At 39.5% G+C, this 20,272-nt stretch overlaps 1 protein-coding gene and 1 long non-coding RNA gene across 3 annotated transcripts in view; one reads left to right on the top strand and one right to left on the bottom strand.

The window, feature by feature from the left end:
• Positions 1-12,300, bottom strand: part of mfng (MFNG O-fucosylpeptide 3-beta-N-acetylglucosaminyltransferase) — a 41,028-nt gene extending 28,728 nt beyond the window's left edge. The window contains exons 1-3 of one of the 2 annotated variants that reach the window (XM_023959192.2): positions 11,588-12,300; positions 1,532-1,577; positions 353-455 (exon numbers count right to left, since the gene is read on the bottom strand). In XM_023959192.2, coding sequence (XP_023814960.1) covers positions 353-455; positions 1,532-1,577; positions 11,588-11,947 — 509 coding nt within the window. In that variant the 5' untranslated portion in view covers positions 11,948-12,300. Of the gene's footprint in view, positions 1-352; positions 456-1,531; positions 1,578-8,156; positions 9,005-11,587 lie in introns of those variants that run through there. The other variant, XM_023959197.2, reaches the window with a different exon arrangement.
• Positions 12,301-14,001: 1,701 nt separating this feature from the next.
• Positions 14,002-18,845, top strand: LOC105357446 (uncharacterized). Its single transcript, XR_911370.4, has 2 exons — positions 14,002-15,490; positions 16,374-18,845. It is a non-coding gene; the product is annotated as an uncharacterized LOC105357446 (long non-coding RNA).
• The last annotated feature ends 1,427 nt before the right edge of the window (positions 18,846-20,272 follow it).

Below are 20,272 nucleotides of genomic sequence, written 5' to 3'. Positions count from 1 at the left end.
GTGAACTATTCCGACAAGGACTGCAAAGTTTAGGACTTCCATAATTTCTGTCTCTAGTCACTTTGCCACACCCTCATAATTCCTGACCAATGAGTGAAGACATTTTTTGTCACATGGTTTTGTCTACAAGCATTGGTCCAGAACAGGAAAGTCAGCTTGACAGCAGTCTGAATACAAACCAAACACAAAGTTCAGGACTCAATCCGGTACAAGTTAAGCGGACTCCGTCTGGACCAGACGGCTTTTCAGTCTATTTACACCTTGAGTTTCTGGTACTTAATTTTCTGTAGCATGCAGATTTCCTTAAACAAAATCGCCTGCAGAAAAAGTGATAGATCATACTGAGTTTCACCTTTTGTCTGAGGCCATAAAACCGTCGTATTCTGCAGACATCTTGCATGACAGCGCTTGCTGACTGTGATCTGAGTGGCAGCCAGTTACCACCATGTTATAACCTAGATGAAGAAAGGGAAAATGAAGAGCAATGTCTGTTGAGTGCTTTTCAATTCAAATGTATTGCACAGGACTGCAGCTGCACATAATGATGAACTTTTGTACAGTATGCTAATCAATAACATTTTCTTGTTGATTGGTTCCAAAAGAGCTCCACAAAGGAATAGAAAGATGAAGGACTGATAGTTTGAGAGAGACTGAATGGAAAAGGGAGAAAGTGAACAATCGAAATAGAAAAGTGGAGGGGAAGATTAATGCTACTAGAGATTGCTGTTTGGGAAAGAAATCGGGCGTAGAGAGCAGGGCGGAGAATATGTATGTGGAGGCTCAGACATAACTCAAACGTGGCGGCTGAATTCCAAAACTGCAAGCATCAATCTTTCGCACTCCTCTCCTAAACTCTCCACGAGCTCACAGAGCCTGACTGCACTGCTCACATATGCACAGAGTCAGTCACTGATGCATGGTAATAAGGTCTGGCTTGCAGTTTGTTTTTAAACTTAGCTGTCACATCAGCTCATGAAACAGACAGGAAGTGAGAAGCTTATCTCAAGCATTACAATGGAAAATGTGCCGCTGTATTATTGGAAGCACTAATAAATAAGTATGGTTGTTTTTTGAGAGCGTTATCTGTGTTAGGAAGTGTGTTCGTTTACCAGACTGTGTTTTCCTAGATGGATGGGACCTCCTGTGAGGCAGCCTTTGTTATGATGAAACCAAGAAGTGACTCTTTGGCTGTGATTTACTATGGGTGCAGTTCACCAATTAACCACTATAGAAAGCTAGTCCTGTTGACTCTAATGTAAATGGTCCAAAAAAAGAATATGAATAATCCTTTTTAGAGTTCTAAAGCCTTTGTTGTGTTTCTAAATACATGAGTTTTTATGAATCTCTGTTTATTTTATATTAAACATTGAAAGTGTGTGAAAACAAAGGCTTGCTTTAGACAAATCAGACCTTAATTTTGAACACCACTAAATGACTAAGTCACATGCACCTGCACAGGGAGCTGACCTGTACCCAACCATTCTAAAAAGTGGATCTATTAAGAACTGAACAGAATTATTTTTTTGCTTACCTTTAGATCTCAAATCATCATCCTCCGTGTCCGTGAAAATAAACGTCTGCACACACAAAAGAATAGTTATTTACACAGCTTTGATTTTTCCTCTTCAGCAATTACAGATTCTCATTGGTGAGCAGACAGAAGCAAATGATAGACTCAACCCATCAATAGGGTAGACAGGAGCTAGGTTTTTTTACTCCTGTTCAGTTTTTTTTTTTTTGGTCTGTAGTAACTTGTTTGTTTAAGTTGTTTGTGTTTCTACCATGACACCAGGGGGGTATTCCAGAAAGCAGGTTATGCTAGCTCCCACGGTAAGTTTGAGGCTAAGGAAGTTGATAGCCTCAGCTTTCGGTTCCAGAAATAGAGGTATGTTTCAGGGTATGTCAAGTTGCTATAGCAACTCATGCTCTGAACATAACCTGGTCTGAAGCAGGTTTAGTTGAAGATTAGTTTGTTTTGAGAGAGGTGAAACAGCATGGCGTGTCCATTTGAAGATGATTTAGTGGATGAAGAAGCTCAAATAATACTTTTTCCACCATGAGAGGGTGATAAGACCACATAGGGATGTTTGAAAGATAAACTTTTTACATTGTTGAACTAACTTAATTATTTGCTTCAATTAAGATAAATAATTTTTTTGTTTAGTCAGTTTGAAAATAACACTTAGTTTTCAGACAGTTATTTTACTTTCATTCAAATTGATTCAATTCAGTAGGTGTAACTTTGGTGCTGCTGTTAGATCGGCACCGCAAGGGATTGTGGGATACCATTCCCTTTGCCTGTCTGGACGGATTTGGGTTTAAGTGTGGGTTTTTGACCAAATGTGTTTAGTTGTTTAGCTGTTTTACTTTGTTTTACTGTGTTTTGCAGAGTTATTTTGTCCTACTTTGCTTTAGTCTATGCACCATGAGGGAGAGGGAGGGAGAGGATGATGAGTTTATATAGCCCCCCTACAGGCAACTACTGTAATAACAATGTTGGAAAATACCTAAAAGAATCTATATGCAATGTGCACATTATTTCGTTCTTTTTATTGTTATAAAAATGAGCATATCTGCCGGCTCAAACTTAGACATATGAGAGTTCAAAAATTATAATTTATTAAGATGGAAAAATATTAATTGAATTGGAGTAATACGACATTTAGTTAAATAAATATGTAAATTTGAGTTGTATAAAAAATTATTGAGTTTTATAGACGTAATAAATTAGGTTGAATAAATTTAACTCAATTACTTGTTACCAATAGAAATAATTTATTTAAGGATGAAAAAATTGGATAAGTTTTATATATATATATATATATATATATATATATATATATATATATATATATATATATATATATATATATATATATATATATATATATGCCTCACAAGGAAAAAGGAAATAAGATCAGAAACTCGTGCGTTTACTTTGTCTGTTCTTCTACTACAAGCAGAAACTCTTTCTTTTGCGGATGCGGCCGTATTACTTTTTTGCTGGACGTATAATCTTCATACGCCGTCATTAATCTCAGACTCTGTCTCACTGAAGTATAGCGCTCTCTTTTTTTCACCACGCGTTTCCATGGTGACTCCGGAAATCGGCGATCCATTGAGAATGTCTTTATGTACATGCCGTGCACGTGCATTAACCCAGGGTTACCAAGTCGAGCGAGATTACGCCAACTCATATCCGGTCTTTTGGAACCGACATACCCAGAGTAAGCAAGTTCAGGCGGATATCAGCCAGAGTTCAGGCTTAAAGTCAGGCTAGTTTAAACATGCTTCCTGGAATACCCCCCTGATCCCCTTATCAAACATAGCTAGGTAGCTAACATTTTAGCAGAAAATAAATCCTGATCACACACATTTACTCTGTATGTTTTGTCTCTTCCATCACAGTATTCAGTCAGCCTGAGAAACGAGCAGATGTGTAATGAATTACTGACATCTGGTGGTTCAGGACTGCATGAGTTCTATCCATGTTTTCTGGGATTATATAAATTTACTTTTTCTTAATCCCTTTCAAGCCAATAATCTAAAGTGACATGTGTGTAGTACAGCCTACATTACTGCACGTCTATTCATTTACGATTATGAATAATAACAGTTTGGTAGATCTGTGTTTAGAATTTTTTTTTTTTATTATTTATTATGCTTGAAATAAACCAATAAATCAAATCAAATCTATTCTCAAGACGTGAACCTTCAAACCAAGACCTACTACAAACCTGTAGAATTTTCTTTTTCAGAATGTTAGGATTATTGTTGAATAATTTATTTTCAAAATAGTACATTTGTACCAACAGATATAACTGCACCTACACTAAAAAGTAAGATTCAAAAACATTTGGAAAAAAAGGTTAAATTAAGATTGAAATCTGGATACTCTAAAAGTAATCTATGATAATCCATGACTTTTTTCCATTTTAAATTGGGAATAATAATGTATAGTAACATCATGGGGACTGATGTTTTGCTAAACAAACATTTTGATTCTTTGTAATGACAGAAACTTTGGGTTCAAAAACACAGATATTCAAAGTTGTTCATATAGGGGCCAGAAGAGGGAGACAATGTTGAACTCTTTCTTAGATGTGAATTCCTGACTCCATTCTTTACATTTAGGCTGTTTTTTTGTAAATAGATCTTTCCTTTTTGAGGCTTTCTCCACTCTCCCACAAGAGCTTGTGGTATTAATGTTAATATGGTATTAATTAATGTTAATTAATGTTAGAGCTGAATGTATTTTTTTAACCAGTCCCTTTCATAATGTATAAAGTGTCACACATACCCTGTGTGACATTTTAATTAGGGTAAATGGAAGCACCAGATTATAAATTGTTATGCAATGACCAGTGTTGCAAGTACACCATACTCTGATTTTATGTGACTGATCTAGAGGTTTTTTAAATTGTTGAAACAACCGTAAACATCTATTAAGGTTATCCTTCTACAAAACAACAAAAGAAATTAATAAAAAATGTAAATATATATAAATAAACTGATTTACTACAGACATTGTGGACTTGCATTTTTAATATAAAGGCTGTTTTTACATCATTTGATGTTTTTCGAAAGACAAAAACAGGCAGTGTATTATTTCTGCAGAGCGATAGTTGTTCATTAGAAATTCACCTCTAAATTATGGGTAGGACAGTTGGCGAACCTCGACCCCCTTCCCCTCCCCATTGCTGAAAACTCTTGGTTTAAACACTCTCCTGCTAGCTTACAGCACAAAGCTAACATTGCCAGTGCAACAAAAATGGCGAGCAATATTGGAGCTTTCTAGTCGTACATTTTTGAGCAAATTTCCACCTTAGACAAGGAAAACAAAAACGTACATAGATCTTTTTGTCTGCAAGTGGATGCATCTGAATGGAGCGGAGCAGGGAGACTGTGGCCTGCCCATCTTATTTTCTAGACCACTAATTCAATCTTTTTTAAACTGCATTTTTTTATCTGCTCATGATTCACAATGATTTGAATAAGAAATACTCAGAAATGTAACTTTAATCTTAATTTTGTTTATACATGTTCTCCGTCAAAAGAAAAATGTCATAAGAACATGTAAAAAAAACACCAAAAACACAAGTTTCATCGGAGTGGGTATTTAAGACATGGAGGTGATTTAACATGATAAATCCTCCAAACAGAAGAAAAGGAATGAATGACAAGAAGGCAGCAATAGTGCAGCTGCTGTTAAACAAAAGCACCAGAAAGGAGCGAAGTTTGGATGTAATAGTGGATGTAATCCTAAAGTGAACCAATATCTATAATTTAGAGAGTTAAAACTAAAGTTTATGTGGCAAATTACAGCCTTATTCTCAAAAATAAAAGTATGAAAAATGGCAAAAACTGTTTCTTTGAACTAATAAACCTGCATGACACTGTTAATCACAACACATGCATTCCCAACAAGAAACACAGAAGCTGCATCTGCATTTTAGTAAAACATTATGCTGCATGACTCAAGTTAATCTAGTTTACATCTCAGCTCTCTCTCTTGCTCTCAGTGACATTAGTCTAACTTTCAATCTTCAATATGGTAGTTTTAATAAAGCTGGTGCTCTTCTCTCTTTCACTTAATGTCCCAGAGGGCTTTTTTATTCCCCTTCTCCATCCCTCTCTCTGATTCCTCCACCGGTGTAAGAAAAAAGTAATGAGATATGTGGATCAATCCTCCCGTCCACCATCGCCAAGACAACCACCACCACCTACACAGCCAAATAAATCCCTCTGAAAAAAAAGGCTGCTATGACAAGTTTCATCTCCCGTGCTCAAAAGTCAATCTAAAACAACTGTAGCGACCTGATTCAGCCTTAGGAATATCTAGGAAATATCACCCAATTGTAAACAGAGTTTGCATTGCAGTCAAGCGGGTAATGCATAGATCCTCTAAGATGCTCCTTAAATGACTATAGAGAGACATTTGTACTGCCTTGCAATGGCAAATGAATACAATTGGTCGGATCGATATCCAACCCTTTAGCTGAGTGGAGAATCAGGCTTACAAATCCATCATGAGACTGTTCAGGTCTCTGGGGAATACTGAGGGGCCTCAGGGCAGCTAAAACTTTTTTCCGCAATATAGGGTGCATCCGATTAAGTGTCTGGATGGCTCAGTTGGCTGGAAGTTGCAGCCATGTCAAACTTTAAGGCACATTAAGTGAGAAAAGAGTGAGAGATAAGATCTGCCAGTAACTCCAGAATTTGTTTTTGTCAGAAGCCTTAGAACGTTAGAACCTTTTACGTCTTAACTTTGTTTGCAAAATAAAGCAAAAACAAACATTACAATGCTAACTCCCAAAATTTTTTGGTAAAAATAAAAATAAATAAAACAGTCCAACACCGCTTCATGTTAGCTGTGTTAGCATACTCACAATACCACTCAGCAAAACATTTTGACAGAGCGCCGTGTACCTCTCAAAATCGCTGTGCTCACTGGCTGGGCTGCTGCTAAAGCGCAAAATTGTAGCTTCTCTGATGGGTTTTTATCACTATAGCAACATTTTTATTTTTTGGCCACCTGGAGATCTTAAAATGATCTATGTAAGTTTCAGAAGAATCAGCAAAAGCAAACTTTTGGAATTCCTTAGCAATTGAGTTAGTTAGCAAATAACAGTTATTTCCTAACTAATATGCATATTATATATAAGAATATCCACATTCATAATATGTTCATATTAGGAGAACGCCACTTTTGCGAGGTTGCCACGCGCACCCTGTTCAAAATTGAAAATTGAATTGTTTTTTTGAGCCAATGAAAGACGTTCTCCCTATTCATTATTTTGGCAATTTGCCTGCTGGGATATCATCATTTTTTGGTGTGTGGGTCATTCACTATGCCCAAAATTCAGGTGAGTCCACATTCTAGTGAGGGTCGAATTTTTGCTTAAAGGCAGAGTAAAAAAAAGAATTGAAAAAAACAATATGGTCCTTAGAGTCCAGGACTGCTGCAGAATAGAATTAATTCATATATAAGGCACTCCAGAAAATATGGTAGAAGATTTTCATGAATATGTAACTTATAACAGTGAATTGCAGAGCTACATGACATTTTTCTAAATGAGCAACTAAAAATGATTCAGAGGGGCTTGTAGAAGGAGCTAGATCAAGGCCTAGATCACTGTGATTAAAAGTATATTTACTGCTCCACAATGCTCTCTGCCATCACACTGTTCACTGGCAGTAAACAAACAGCAGCTTTCCATACAGCATATGTGTTAGCAAGAACGATTAAGGCGCACTCAGTTCTGCAATTGGCGCCCCTGCTTCCTGTTCAGCCACCAGCATCCGTTTCAGCATTGTTGCAAAAGAGTCACAGCATAGCGGCTGCTTCCCCTCAGTCAAGACGACCAGCCTGCGCAGCTTCCTGTCAATCTGCTGGAGTTTGCTGGTGTCGTGGTATTGTGACTGTGAGGTCTGCTGTTTCCATAGCTTCTCAAAAACACTAAACAAAAGACACACATTTTACTAAAACCTTGAAGTTACAGTTCAACCGCCCCCACGGATTTCTTAAGCAAGTTTCATAAACCCTGATTGGAAAAATATTACCTTATCTGCACACGTTGATGAATATTTACATACGCAGTAGCACACTTTGTTTCAGTTTTATCATTAAGCCGTTTGAATCCAACGTTTCCTCGTAACTTGCTGTTTTTGACTGTAAGTGTTGAGCAAAGGACATTAAACCTGAGTTTCTTCAAAAAAGTTTTTGTTTTTAGGGGTTTTTGGGGCAAGCCTTGTACACATTTTTTAACTATTTATATTTGCATATCCTATATGTTACTGTTCTAACTGTTTTAATGTTAAGATAGTTGTATATTAACATTTTATGGCTTGTTTTTGTGCTGTATCTTTGCCAGGTCATCATCAGTTTTCTTTAACCCTATATAATCATTCATATTTAAAACACACATTTCTGAGACGGAGGAGGTGGATGAGTATAAGTATTTGGGAAGACTGCTAACACCAGGAAATGAGATGACGAAAGAAACAGACGAGAGTGTAACATCCGCTTGGAAAAGATTCGGACAGTACAGCACATTTCTGAGAGATCAAAAAATGCCCATGTGTCTCAAGAGGAAGATCATGAACACTGTCATACTGCCATCAATGACGTATGGAGCTGAGACATGGTCACTTACCAACCGCCAAAGAGAGAAACTGGCAATCACCCAGAGGAGCATGGAACGATCAATGCTGGGTGTTACGAGGAGAGCTAAAGTCAGGAACGAAGACTTAAGATCAAGAACAGGGGTGAAGGATGTCATCGAGAAAGTGATTGAAGCCAAATGCAAGTGGGCAGGACACGTAGCCCGAATGAAGAACCACGAATGGGCTAAGAAAACAACAGACTGGACTCCGTGGGACAGGAAGAGAGGAAGGGGAAGACCGAAGAAAAGATGGAGAGATGACATCGAGCAGAAGGCAGGCAGCACGTGGACCCAGAGTGCCCAAAACCGTGATGAGTGGAGTAAGATGTGGAGGCCACCCGCCAGCAGTGGCGTGACAGGCTGCTGATGATGATGATGATGATGATGATTTCTGAGACACTTAACTCATTAGCATGATCCAAACCTTCTTTAAAAGCGCATTGTACATAACTTGGTCCATGTTTTCTGTCCTGTATTTCATCATCATTCCACTTCAGGCACTAGAAGGACTTTTCCTTCTCATTTCAAAATGGCTGATTCCATTGCTTGCTGGATTGAAATAATTCAAAATTTGTTGCTAATCAGTTCTTTATGATACAGTTACAGTACCCTCAAATACAAAAGGGGTTTATACAAATATACACTGTTTGTCTGAAGTTTTATGAACCACTGTTGTAACAGTAAAATCTGTCCAACACAAGAGGCCTTCAGCTCTGATCTGCTTGCTCAGCTGTTGGACAGGACAAGTTAAAAAAAGAATACAACCTGTTTAAAACCTGTGGGTCAAATTTAAGACAGTGGGTAATTAATGTGCTTTTTTCCCTGAACACTCATGTCAGTATCTTTGCATCTTAAACTAACATTGTTGTGAGCAAAAACTTACAAAGTCGTATATATTAAACTAATACTATCTATATCTCCTGTAAAAAAAATAGATGTTTTGTTAATTTCATTAAAGTATTTAAAAAAACATCTTGATTCCCAAATTTTTGACATTTCTTTCAATTTCTTGATGAAGTGGGCTACATGGGGTTAATTGACTCACTTGAACAACAGCAACAATAAAATAGAGTGTTTAGCAAAACCCAATACTGCCCGCAAAAACGTATCTCGCATTTTCCTGGTGCAGTTTGAGTGTGGACGGCCAGTACTCACACGCTCCAGCAGGCAACTGAAGCAAAGTTAACCTTGTGTGGATGTGATCGAATAGAATCTGAGAAGCTGAAAACCAGAACTGCATCAGAACCGAGCTGATAGAAGCAAGAACTCTACTTTGCTGAAGTTATTGTCAAAGCATTAACTCTACAGTGTTTTATTCTGTGACCGCTGCTGTTTGCAGTTCTTTCAATCCGTTTCGATTCCCAGGGCGTGCAATGAGCTAAAATCCAATGGGGGTCCTTAAGCAAGACCCTTCGTGCTGCTGCCTATCTGGGTCTCCCTGTACCTTGATAATGCAGGGTTGTGTCAGAAAGGGCATCCGGCTTAAAAACTCTCTGCAAACCACTTGTGCGAATCAGTGAAAGCTGCTTCGCTGTGGCGATCTCTATAGGTATAGCCGAAAGGTGAACAACAACATTCAATCCCTCAAAAAAACACTTTCTGGTCATAAGTAAAGACTGGGAATGCAACGATACACTTTCTTCTTGATTCCGTTTGAACCTCAACTTTTGGGTCATGGTTTTGTTTTGTATAACATAACAACAATAAAAAATGATAGTTTCCAGAACAAAAATTGCTCTAATAATGACAAATATTTTGTAGGATTTTTCACAAAGTGAAATGCTTTTATTCTTTTATTTGATTTTTTTTGTTTAATTTGTTTCTATTTTAATTACTATTAAAATAATAAAATAATTAATAAATTAATTATATTAATTGTAAAAAATAATTAATGCTATTTTAGAATTAAAGGTTCCTCATGGAGCAACCTCCTTCTTTTGAGCCACATAGCATTGATGCACATTTTAGGGTGTATTCAGACTGGACACATTTTGTCCACTTAAATTGAACCAGAGTTTGTTTTCACCGATGATAGGAAAGAAAATTTCAGTCTGAATACACCCGAGCCAAACCTCTTCTGGGACCAGGAACTGCTCTCTGACCCATCTTTCAATGTGGTCTCAGTTAGTTTTTAATCGGAAAGAGCTTCGATTCGCTCTGATTTCTCAATCTGAATACAATCTGTCCTTGCAGCAGAACAACTGAACCAAAACGGTCACTGTAGCTGGTGGTCAGGTGATGTAAACACAGTAAGAATATAGCAACAGATGAGCCCTTGACAAATATAAAGCAACAATGATATAAAAAAGGAAAAAAGGGTCCAATTTATGGGAGTGAAGTATAAGTATACGCCATTCATGTTATTCTGCATCTGTCAGTAAATTAAGAATTTCTGGAGTAAAGGATTTCTGTTTATCAAATTTCCTAGAGAACTGGATTTTGCACCTTTCAAAATGCGCACACTTTCACAAAACGTAGACGTTTAACTTCATGCTAGTAGAGTCTAATTTTTAAAGGGCTTTTGAATTTGTATTTCATCTTTAAAAGTTTGGTTGGTCTACATAAGTTTTTATGGATCACTGGCTCATTTCTACATGACTTTAAATAAGTTATTAGGTCCCTACTAAAGTCAAACAGCTCAAACTGTATATGTTATTTGATCATGTTTTCCAACATAATTCAGTGAGAACCAACTTAATGATTAGGAAATGACTCCTATGACTCCTAGATTGTTCCATATCTAAATTACTGTGTTGAAATTTGGGGAAACACATGTAAAACATGTTTAAGTTCAATTTGTTTCAACAAAAAAAGGCAAAGAGTATTATCTCTGGCAGTAATTATCCATCCAATTCATTATTCAGTAAATTAAAAGTATTAACATTTAAAGATTTAGTCGATTAAAGTATTTTAAAATTAATGCATGAATCACGTCAGAATTGTCTGCCACACCAGAAGATTTAAAAAAGGGCAAGGTACTTATAGTTTAAAAGAATGTGAGATTATCTCATTGCCAAAATTCAGAACAAAAACAAAGCAAAAATGTTTCAAGTTAAGGCGTCAAGACATGGAGCAATTGTAAACAACCAATAAAAGAAACTCAATCACTTTCAAAAAACTTGCTACAAAAATAATGTCAATAAATGTTGTTGCCGATTACAAGATACTAAAAGATAGAAATAAGATACAAACTTGAGATTGTAGGCGTTATTTTAAACTGAATTCTTTGATGTGAACTACAAGCATACCTATGTGGTATACTAAATAAATATACAAAACTAAAAAGAATATCTATAACAAAAAAAGATTCAGTAAACTTTACTTTGAATTGTTTTTATATATGTCACAATCTTTATTTGATATTGATATGTGGCTGGAAATAACGTTTAGTTCTGATTTGAGGGAAATTAAATGACACTTACATGCGCCTTGGTTCTGGAGATCCAAGTCTCCAAAAGAAGCGCAAGACGCGTCTTATGGAACCTGCCGGTGGTTTTCACTGCAATGAAGATGTCCCGCAGCTGCAGCTTCTCTAGAGTGCCTTCGATGTGCGGGTTTCCCGCACTCTGATCCTGGTGCTGGGATATGCCCCCGCTGCTGTTAAGCGCCGCACTTCGCGCGTCCTCCCGCGCGGAGCTGGGGCGCGCGCCGGAGGACGGATGCTGCAGCAGGCTGACTTTGACAAAGCTGCTCGTCCGTAATTGAAAGTCCGCAAAAACAATGATGAAACAAGTGAAAAGCAAGACAAGCAGCCTCCGACGAAACCATCTTTTGTTCATCATAAAGCAAAAGTTGACTAATTAAATCCCCGAAGGCTTTAAAATGACACCGGAGGCTTCCTCACTGGAAATCATCGGCATGATTTTGCTTAGTTCCGTCTCTTTTAGTAGCGGTGCATCCTTTCTGCTTCTTCTGTCAGGACTACAATTAACCGTTGTGTTTTACAGAAATTTCTTCATGACATAAAATATCACAAATAGCAACTTAAAAAAAGATTGAATGTGAATGAATTAACACAGCATTCACTTTCTCTTTTTTACTCAATTTTAAAGCCACTACCTCAAACTCAGCTAACTTCAGCGCTCTGCTCGAAGTGCCTGTCAATATCAGCAAGTAAGAAACCAGCACGTTCTGTAAGAAGAAAAAAACGCTCACTTATTTCCTGTTGAACTTTCAAAATAAACTCGATGCTTCCGGTTGAAGATCTTAAGTTTTACAACATTTTGCAAAATGTCATGTTTAAAAATGGAAATACATTTTCAAAAATGCTTGAGAAGCAACTTAACTCTTGTCAAGTTAGCAACAAGATCCAAAGTTCGAATCCAATCATCTTTAGATGTATCGTAAAAGCATTCCCAGTGGCCTTTAAATTATGATTATGCCATTTTTTTTAAAAACTGGGTCGTTTGCATAGTTTCTGCAGAGCAACAGTAGTTCATTAGAAATTATTCCTCTGACTATTAGCACAGAGCAGCCCCAACTGTTCTTCCTGTCACCAATCTGTTTCATGCTCTTTCACTACCTTATACCAACCTCACAAAATTCGATGCTACAAAAATGACAAGCAACATTGGAGCTATCCAGCCATAAAGTTTTGAGCCAGATGCTAGCTCAGACAAGGCAAAGAAAGACCTACATGGATCTAGTCATCTACCAGTGAAAGCATCAGAATGGAGTGGAGCAGGGAGCTTGTGGCCTGCCCAGTGTAATTTCTACATTAGAGATACAATCATTTTCAAATTATTTTTTTCATCTGATCCTGACCAACAATAATTTGAATAAAGAAATACTGAGGAATGCAACTTTGAGCTTAATTTTCTTTATATTTTTCATCCATCATCAAAAAAATGCCCCAGGAACACCAAACACGATGTTCATCGAAATGGGTCTTTGAAAATGTTGTGCATGTCTGAAACCTTTTCTTGATTTAAAGAAGTGAATTCACATGCCTGCCCTTGCTCACACAAAACAGCAAACTCTGCACCCTCTTCCTTCCTCTTTAGCACTCAGTTTCAGTTACACAATGTGAAGCTGTTTAAAAAACAACTACTGCATTTTTAAGCGTCTTCAGCGGTTTGATAGGGGCTTTAGTGGTGGGGCTGCACTTCTGCATAAATGAACTTCAGCTAAGGTTCACTTTGTCTGGGATGAGGGGGCCAGCAAAGTTTTTTTTTAACTCAAGGAGTTTCTCTTTAGCTCCTATTCTAGTCCAGGCAAACACCAAAACCCTTCATTGTTGAGGTGGATGCGTCTGACACTGGAGTAGGGCCTGTATTTTCAGGGTGTCTGATAACAAAATCCATCCCTTCACATGTTTCTCCCACAACCTCAGTCCTTCGGAAAGAAATTACGACTTAGAGAACTGGGAGCTCCTGGCAGTCAAGCAAGCTCTCCAGGAGTGGTGGCATTGGTTGGATGGTGTGAAACAGCCGTTCATGGTGTGGGCCGACCACAAAAATCTGGAATACATCTGTGCTGTCAAGCACGCTGGGCTTTGTTCTTCGACAGGTTTCACTTCACTCTCCTGCCGACCTGGAAGCAAGAACATGGAGAGTGCCCTTTATCTTGAGCACCAGAGGGAAGTGGAAATCGAGGATTTTGAGGGTGAGGCCACAATCTTGCCTCACAACATTGTGCTGTGAATAACTCGGTGGACTCTTGAGTGTAAGGTTAAATCTTCCATCCCTGATCCGTCTACTATTCCTGCTCCTCATGTGCTAAAGTGGGGACACTCTTCTCGTTTGGCTTGTCACCCTGAATTTACTCGGACTGCCTTTCTAGTGGTGCAACGCTTTTGGTGGCCAACTATGTCTTCTGACATACTGGTAAGCGCTTTTGTGTCATCTTGTTGTGTTTGTGTGGGTGTGTATGTGCGAGTGTTAAGGTTCCTTGGAACCCCCCCTGCTGGACTCCTGTAGCCTCTACCTGTGCCCTCCAGACCTTGGTCCTATTTTGCTATGGACCTTATAACGGGACTTCCTAGATCCAAAGGTAAAACTGTTATTCTGACAATTTCAAACATATTTTCTAAGTTGGTTCATATCATTCCATTGCCAAAGCTTCCATCTGCCAAAGAGTTAGCAGTAATAAACTCCCAGCATGTGTTTCGTCTACAAAACTTCCCGTAAAGATCACCTCCGACAGAAGTCTTCAGTTTGTGGCAACTTTTTGGAAGGAGTTCTGCAGACTCCTTGGGATCAAGGTCAGTTTGAGCTCTGGGTTCCATCAACAGACTAATTGCCAGTTAAAGGGCTACAACCAGGATCTGGGGACTACTCTGCGAGCCATGTACACAAAGAACCCCAACAGGTGGTCCTCTCAACTGACGTGGGCAGAGTACTCCTAAAATGCTCTTGTCAACTCATCAGGCTTCACCCCCTTCCAAACACCCTGGGGTACCAGCCACCCCTCTTCCCCCACCAAGAACATCTGGCCTCATCATCAGGTCCAACAGCTTTTGTTAGCCACTGCCAGCGCACTTGGAGGGTGTTTCGAGAAAGAATACTGAGGAACCAGGAAAGGCTAACCACCATGGCTAATCGCAGACAGGTTGCTGCTCCAGAGTATAAGGTGGGAGACAGTGTGGCTTTCTTCCACTGTAACACTAAGAGAGGGTTCCAAAAAACAACATCCTTGCCACATTGGTCCCTTCTCCATCACAAAGATCATCAACTCTGTGGCAGTTGAGCTGGATATCCCTTCCATCGTCAGGATCCATCCAGTTTTCTACATCAGTAAGTTAAAACCTGGAAGAGACTCTCCTCTCCAACCTCCTTCAAAATCCCCTCCTGTACCTTGTCTCATGGATAGTGGTCCAGTCTTCACCATTCCTGCCTCCAAGATGGTTGTTTAAGTTATCCAGTATCTGGTCGAATTGGAGGGTTACGGGCCAGCAGATTACCAGTGGGCGCTAGAGCGCCACATCCTCATCAAGGACCTGATCACCCGCTTTCATTGGAACCATTCTGACCAACCTCATCGGTCTGGGAGCTGGAAATAGGGGAGGGGTTATGTCATGTTCTGCTTGTTTTGTTTTTCAGTCGTTTTCTTTGGCTTCCTTCTGGCTGTGACTCATGTGTCCATTCTCCTGTGGAACCTGTTAATCAGTCACAGCTGTCTGCATTTTTGTAATTAGTCTCAGTGTATTAAAGGAACTCTGCTGGAGCCTTTAGTGTTGGCTTATTCTGGCTCCTGACTAGTTTGCTGAGGCCTGATTATTCCTTGAATATGTATTTTGTAAATTAAAATACCTGGACTTTGCTACTAATGTGCTTGTGGTGCTTCCTGGATCTGGGTTTCCTCCTGCTTGCCAAACCATGACAAAGGTAATATACTCTACGTGTGTGTCTGTGTTTTATGAAGTGTTTTAAAAAGTTAGGAAGAAAGACTTAAGCCACATAGTTTAAGGATACATTTTTAATTCGTTAATGTATCATGGCAAAGCAATGTTTATTACTGTAAGACATTTGAAAAAGTGTTTTTTTTGTTTTTACTTTGAATTTTTTTTAAACTAAAACTTTAAAGGAAACTACACTTCTATTTTCTTTTTTTGTTTATGTTTTAATTGTATCCATTTGTTTAGAAGATTTAACACTCATATTTAGAAAAAAAAAACTGAAGCAAAGAGTATCTGACATCTCAAATTTTGCCAGAGTCAATGTCCAACGTTTGAGATCTTTACTTTGCAGTGGAGCTTTTAACAGTGAAAAAATAACTTGAATATTATTACGTTTCTGAAACAGTTCAATCAACTAATAAATATTGACACGTAAATGATTCAAGAAACATAAATTCTCACGTTCTGTTTGAGAACAGATGAAAAATGATAAAATGCTACCACGACTGTTTCTTGCTCATGGCATTGTTGAAGTAACAGTAAATTGGTTAAATCAGAGATCACCAATGCTGAAAGTGAAAAATGATGCATTTCCCCTTGTGCTGCAAAGATTTGAGAGGTACTGACTGTTAGAAAGCAGTCGGCTCTCCAGGGGTGTTTCTGTTGTCTTCTGTTCCCTGTGCTGCTGTCTCTAGAGACTGGAACTTAAAAGAGAGCTTGATACAATTAATTCACATCAGACCCTCATCACCACCTTTGTTTATTTGTCCTTTCTCAGAGTTCTCACCTTACATCAATCCCTGCAACTTGGCTTTCTGTCTCTCTTCCACTTCCACTGACCAGCTGCTTTTTTTCTTCCCCACTACTCCCAGTGAGGACAGCCCCACCCGTGCAGGTCCCGCAGGTAAATCAGAGACACCAGGGCACACCCAGGGCAGGAAAGGCCCAGGATCACCTTACGGCCTAGCTGAAAAGTCCTTCTCAAACAGCAGAAGCATCGAAGTCCAACTTTGAACAAAGAGCCCTGGGGAGTCAGGGGACCAGACCCCTTTTCAGGGCTTTGTGTCGGCATGGGGACTTGGACTGCACTCAAGAAGCAGGATTGGAGATGCACAGGTGATCAAGTCATCAGATCAAAGGCTCTGGAAACTTCAAAAACAAGATCAGGAGCTTTAAAGACTCAATGAATGAATCCCTTTGAAAACCCTTTGACATTCACAGATATACAAAAAAATGGCATTGCTTTTGGGCATAGTGCATAAATACATTAATGTTATTTGTTGTGTATTCACTTGTGCTTTCATTAGCAAGTTTGCGTGTGTTTGCGTATGAGTGTTTTATGGAGTTTGGGTGTGCATACGCGTGTGTCTAATGAACTATGCTTGTTTTTTTGTCTGTTTCTGTGCATGTATGCATGTGTTTTATGGAGTGTGCATTTTTCTGTGTACCCATCTGAGTGTTTCTAAATGCAATTGTGTGTTTCTGTATGCCTATGCATGTGTGTATTTTTCATGGTGTGCTTGTTTCTGTGTTCGTAGTTGTGTGTGCTTTACGGAGTGTGCGCTTTTCTCTGTGCATATGCATGAGAATTATAGAAGGGGCAGCTTTCCATGTGAATGTGACGTGCACACGCATGCATGTTGCGTGCACATTAACTGGAAATGGATTAACGGGGTGGGGTGGGTGGACGGGACTTTTGACATCGTCTTGTACCTTATCAGAAAGTAGGTGGAACTTATAGCACATGACCAAGGAGACAAGCATTCCAGTGGTCAAAATGAAGCAGTTAAGTGGGATGTGCTTGTCCCTTCTCCAGCACGTCACCTGGATATAGAGAGGGTGTATCAGGATGTAGGGGGGTAACAATGAATGTATTGTTTTGATGACTTTGTAGATTATGTGTTAAAAAAGTATGCAAACAATGCACAGGGGAAGGTGACGTTTTCCAGATTCCTTTTATTTCTTGCAAGATAAGTAAGTGTAAATTAAATATGTGAACGATTCACACACCAGTGTGGCTCCACCAGTGTGGCTCCACTGGTGTGTGAATGTCCCGGTGATGGTCAGAGGGGACCATGGGCGTGAACTGGCAGCCACGCCTCTACCATCACCAAGTATACATGAAGAGTGAATGAATAATGGACACATTGTAAGCGCTTTAAGCGTCTGGAAGACGCAGATAAATCTAATCCATTATTATTTTAACAAACAAGTAAACAAGAATTGATGACAAATCCATTCACATTTCAGTTTCATATTCATCCCACCGTTTTTTTTCCATATCAAAATAATCCTAACGGAAAATTGGAACATTATACCATTCTGTTTGGTCTTATGACTTTGCAAAATTCAAGGTGTTTAAACACATTGGATTATAATGATGGCTTAAATTTTTTGTAACCATTACATGCATGTTGCCTGGTTTGACACTTGGCCATTTTTATGTTTTAGTAAAGTAAACCTATCATGTCTGGAGCGTCATAAGTCGCACAGAGAAACTGTCCACTGCCGTGCCTCATCCTAATCAAGTTCATTCAACTCACCCGTGTTCTGCTGCATATATGATTCTCTCACTGTCTCTCGTTGCCAGTTCATAGTAGTCTGTTTACTCATTACAGCACTCTTCAGGTTTTGCCAATTTAGCCCTGTGCTATCTTAGATGACCCCACCCTTACATTGATGTGTTCTCCCTACCATGACAAAGGTGGATAAAGGTGGAAAGATTTCATGTTATTCATGGACACCATTGAAGATCACAAATCATTGAAGAAAAAGGGTTCAGCGCACTCTCTAGTGGGTCTAGATGACCCAACTCCCAATGTTAAAGTGCCTAGGATAGCACAAGGGTTACTAGTATTGACCCAGCTATGCACCCGACCATGTCTCTCCCTAGTCCTCTGTAACTTTTGTTTTGAATAAGTTCCTGTGAGTGTCCCTGTTTTTTCCAACCTTAACCAAGCTCCTGTTATGGCCCTAAATATTCATCCTGTCAATGTGTTCAAGAGTTCCTACGCTGTCCAAGTCTCTTCCCGTTCTGTGATATCCTGTGCATCTCTGCTGTGTGTCCTGTTAAGACTACAAAATTTTCCGTTTAACTACAAGTTTACCCAACTTCCTGCAGGGATTACAGATGCTCCCTACTTGCATGGCTGCCACTGCCCCCTTCAGGAAGAAAAGGATTCTACGCCTTCCATCCAAGTCCTTTCACAAATCTTCAGTAACTACCTTGTTCTGAGTTGTTTCTGGGTTGTCTATTTTCTTAGCATTAAGGCGCTACAACATATTTGCTGTAAATAAGACACAAAGATTAAAGCAATATAAATAAAATTTGCAGCGTATCAAAATTGACATATTTTGCAAAACTGCAATGGAAATTTTTTTTCTAATTTAATGAGTCACATGACCAACAACTCAGCACAGGTAGCCAGTTTGCATCAATTATCTTAACCCGCTGGGGCATCAGGGTTGCCAGAGACTGTCCCGGCTACTGTTTGGCAAAGGATGGGCAAACCCTGGACAGGCCGCCAGCCTGTTGCAGGGCCCATGGGGCTGGAGTGATCGCACTTGCTATGCTGGGTGGCCCCTGGGCAGCTGCCTGGACAGAGAGCCGCTGTTCGCCATCATGGGCTTGTTTGCTTACTATGCCAGCACCCGGGCAGCGGGCTGGCCAGCAGAAAGAGCATTGCTGCGGGATGGGGAGGCAGCCAGCCCTGGTCTCCTAAATCTTATATTTTTCTTCATTTCATCAAGACAATAATACAGACATCCCCTGGTTTGACTCTTGATTTTATTTCCCCCTCTCAAACTAAAGTGGGTCACAGAGACAAGGAAGTAGTGACGGAACGCGGCTTAATTGCAGCAAGAGTGAGGCTCACTATACTGGGAGAGACTGAATTATCTCATGAACCCAGACATGGAGACCTGAATACCGATGCTTTCTCCCTACCATGAAAAAGGTGAATAAAGGTGGAAAGATTTCATGTCATCCATGGACACCAGTGAAGATCACAAATCATTGAAGAAAAAGGGTTCAGCGCACTGTCTAGTGGGTCTAGATGACTCAACTCCCAACGTTAAAATGCCTAGGATAGCACAAGGGTTACAATAAATAAATTCAATATCTAAACATCCTCTGTGTCTTCCATGAATTTCAATGAGATATACACAGACAAAAAATTTGTGAGAAACTCTAGACTCCTGTGGCATCAGGCGAGTCAGGGAGACAATGGAGGAGACACGGTGATGGAGGAGACACGATGAGGTGGCTCCAAAGTCCAAATGGGCCCTTACACCACACTGCAGGCAGCATGCAAATTAGTTGTGCCAAAACAACAGCGTCAAGCAAGAAATAATGAAAAAACAGCGGCAAATAAATGTAGCACACAAATTATATTAACAAAGTAGACATATTTCTGCTCCTGCAACTTACAGGGACGACCGGCGGGAGTCGCATAAGCAGCATAAGGGCCTGTGGTCCAGCCTACGATTAGGGCCAAAACACAGCCCTCCAGCGTCTGATGCTGCAATCAGGGCACTCCTCACCATTGCTGAGTAGCATTTGACGCTACCCTCAGCAATAAAAACCTGTGCTGAGTAGCATTTGCGGTTGAACTCAGGTTACAGGAAGCCTGAGGCTCAACCTGGGAGCAGCAGGCTGACTCTGAACTCTGACTTTGACAGAGGAAAGCCACCTTTATCAACCCTCTGCAAGTGCGCTAGTGCGTACAGGAGGAATCAATTTACAAAGTGGCACTCCACTTGCCACATATTG

This window comes from Oryzias latipes, chromosome 1 (genome assembly GCF_053564925.1).
Source record: "Oryzias latipes strain Hd-rR chromosome 1, Olatipes_Hd-rR_3.1".
In the NCBI taxonomy this organism is placed as follows: domain Eukaryota; kingdom Metazoa; phylum Chordata; class Actinopteri; order Beloniformes; family Adrianichthyidae; genus Oryzias; species Oryzias latipes.
This window is presented reverse-complemented; position numbering and strand designations above follow the sequence as displayed.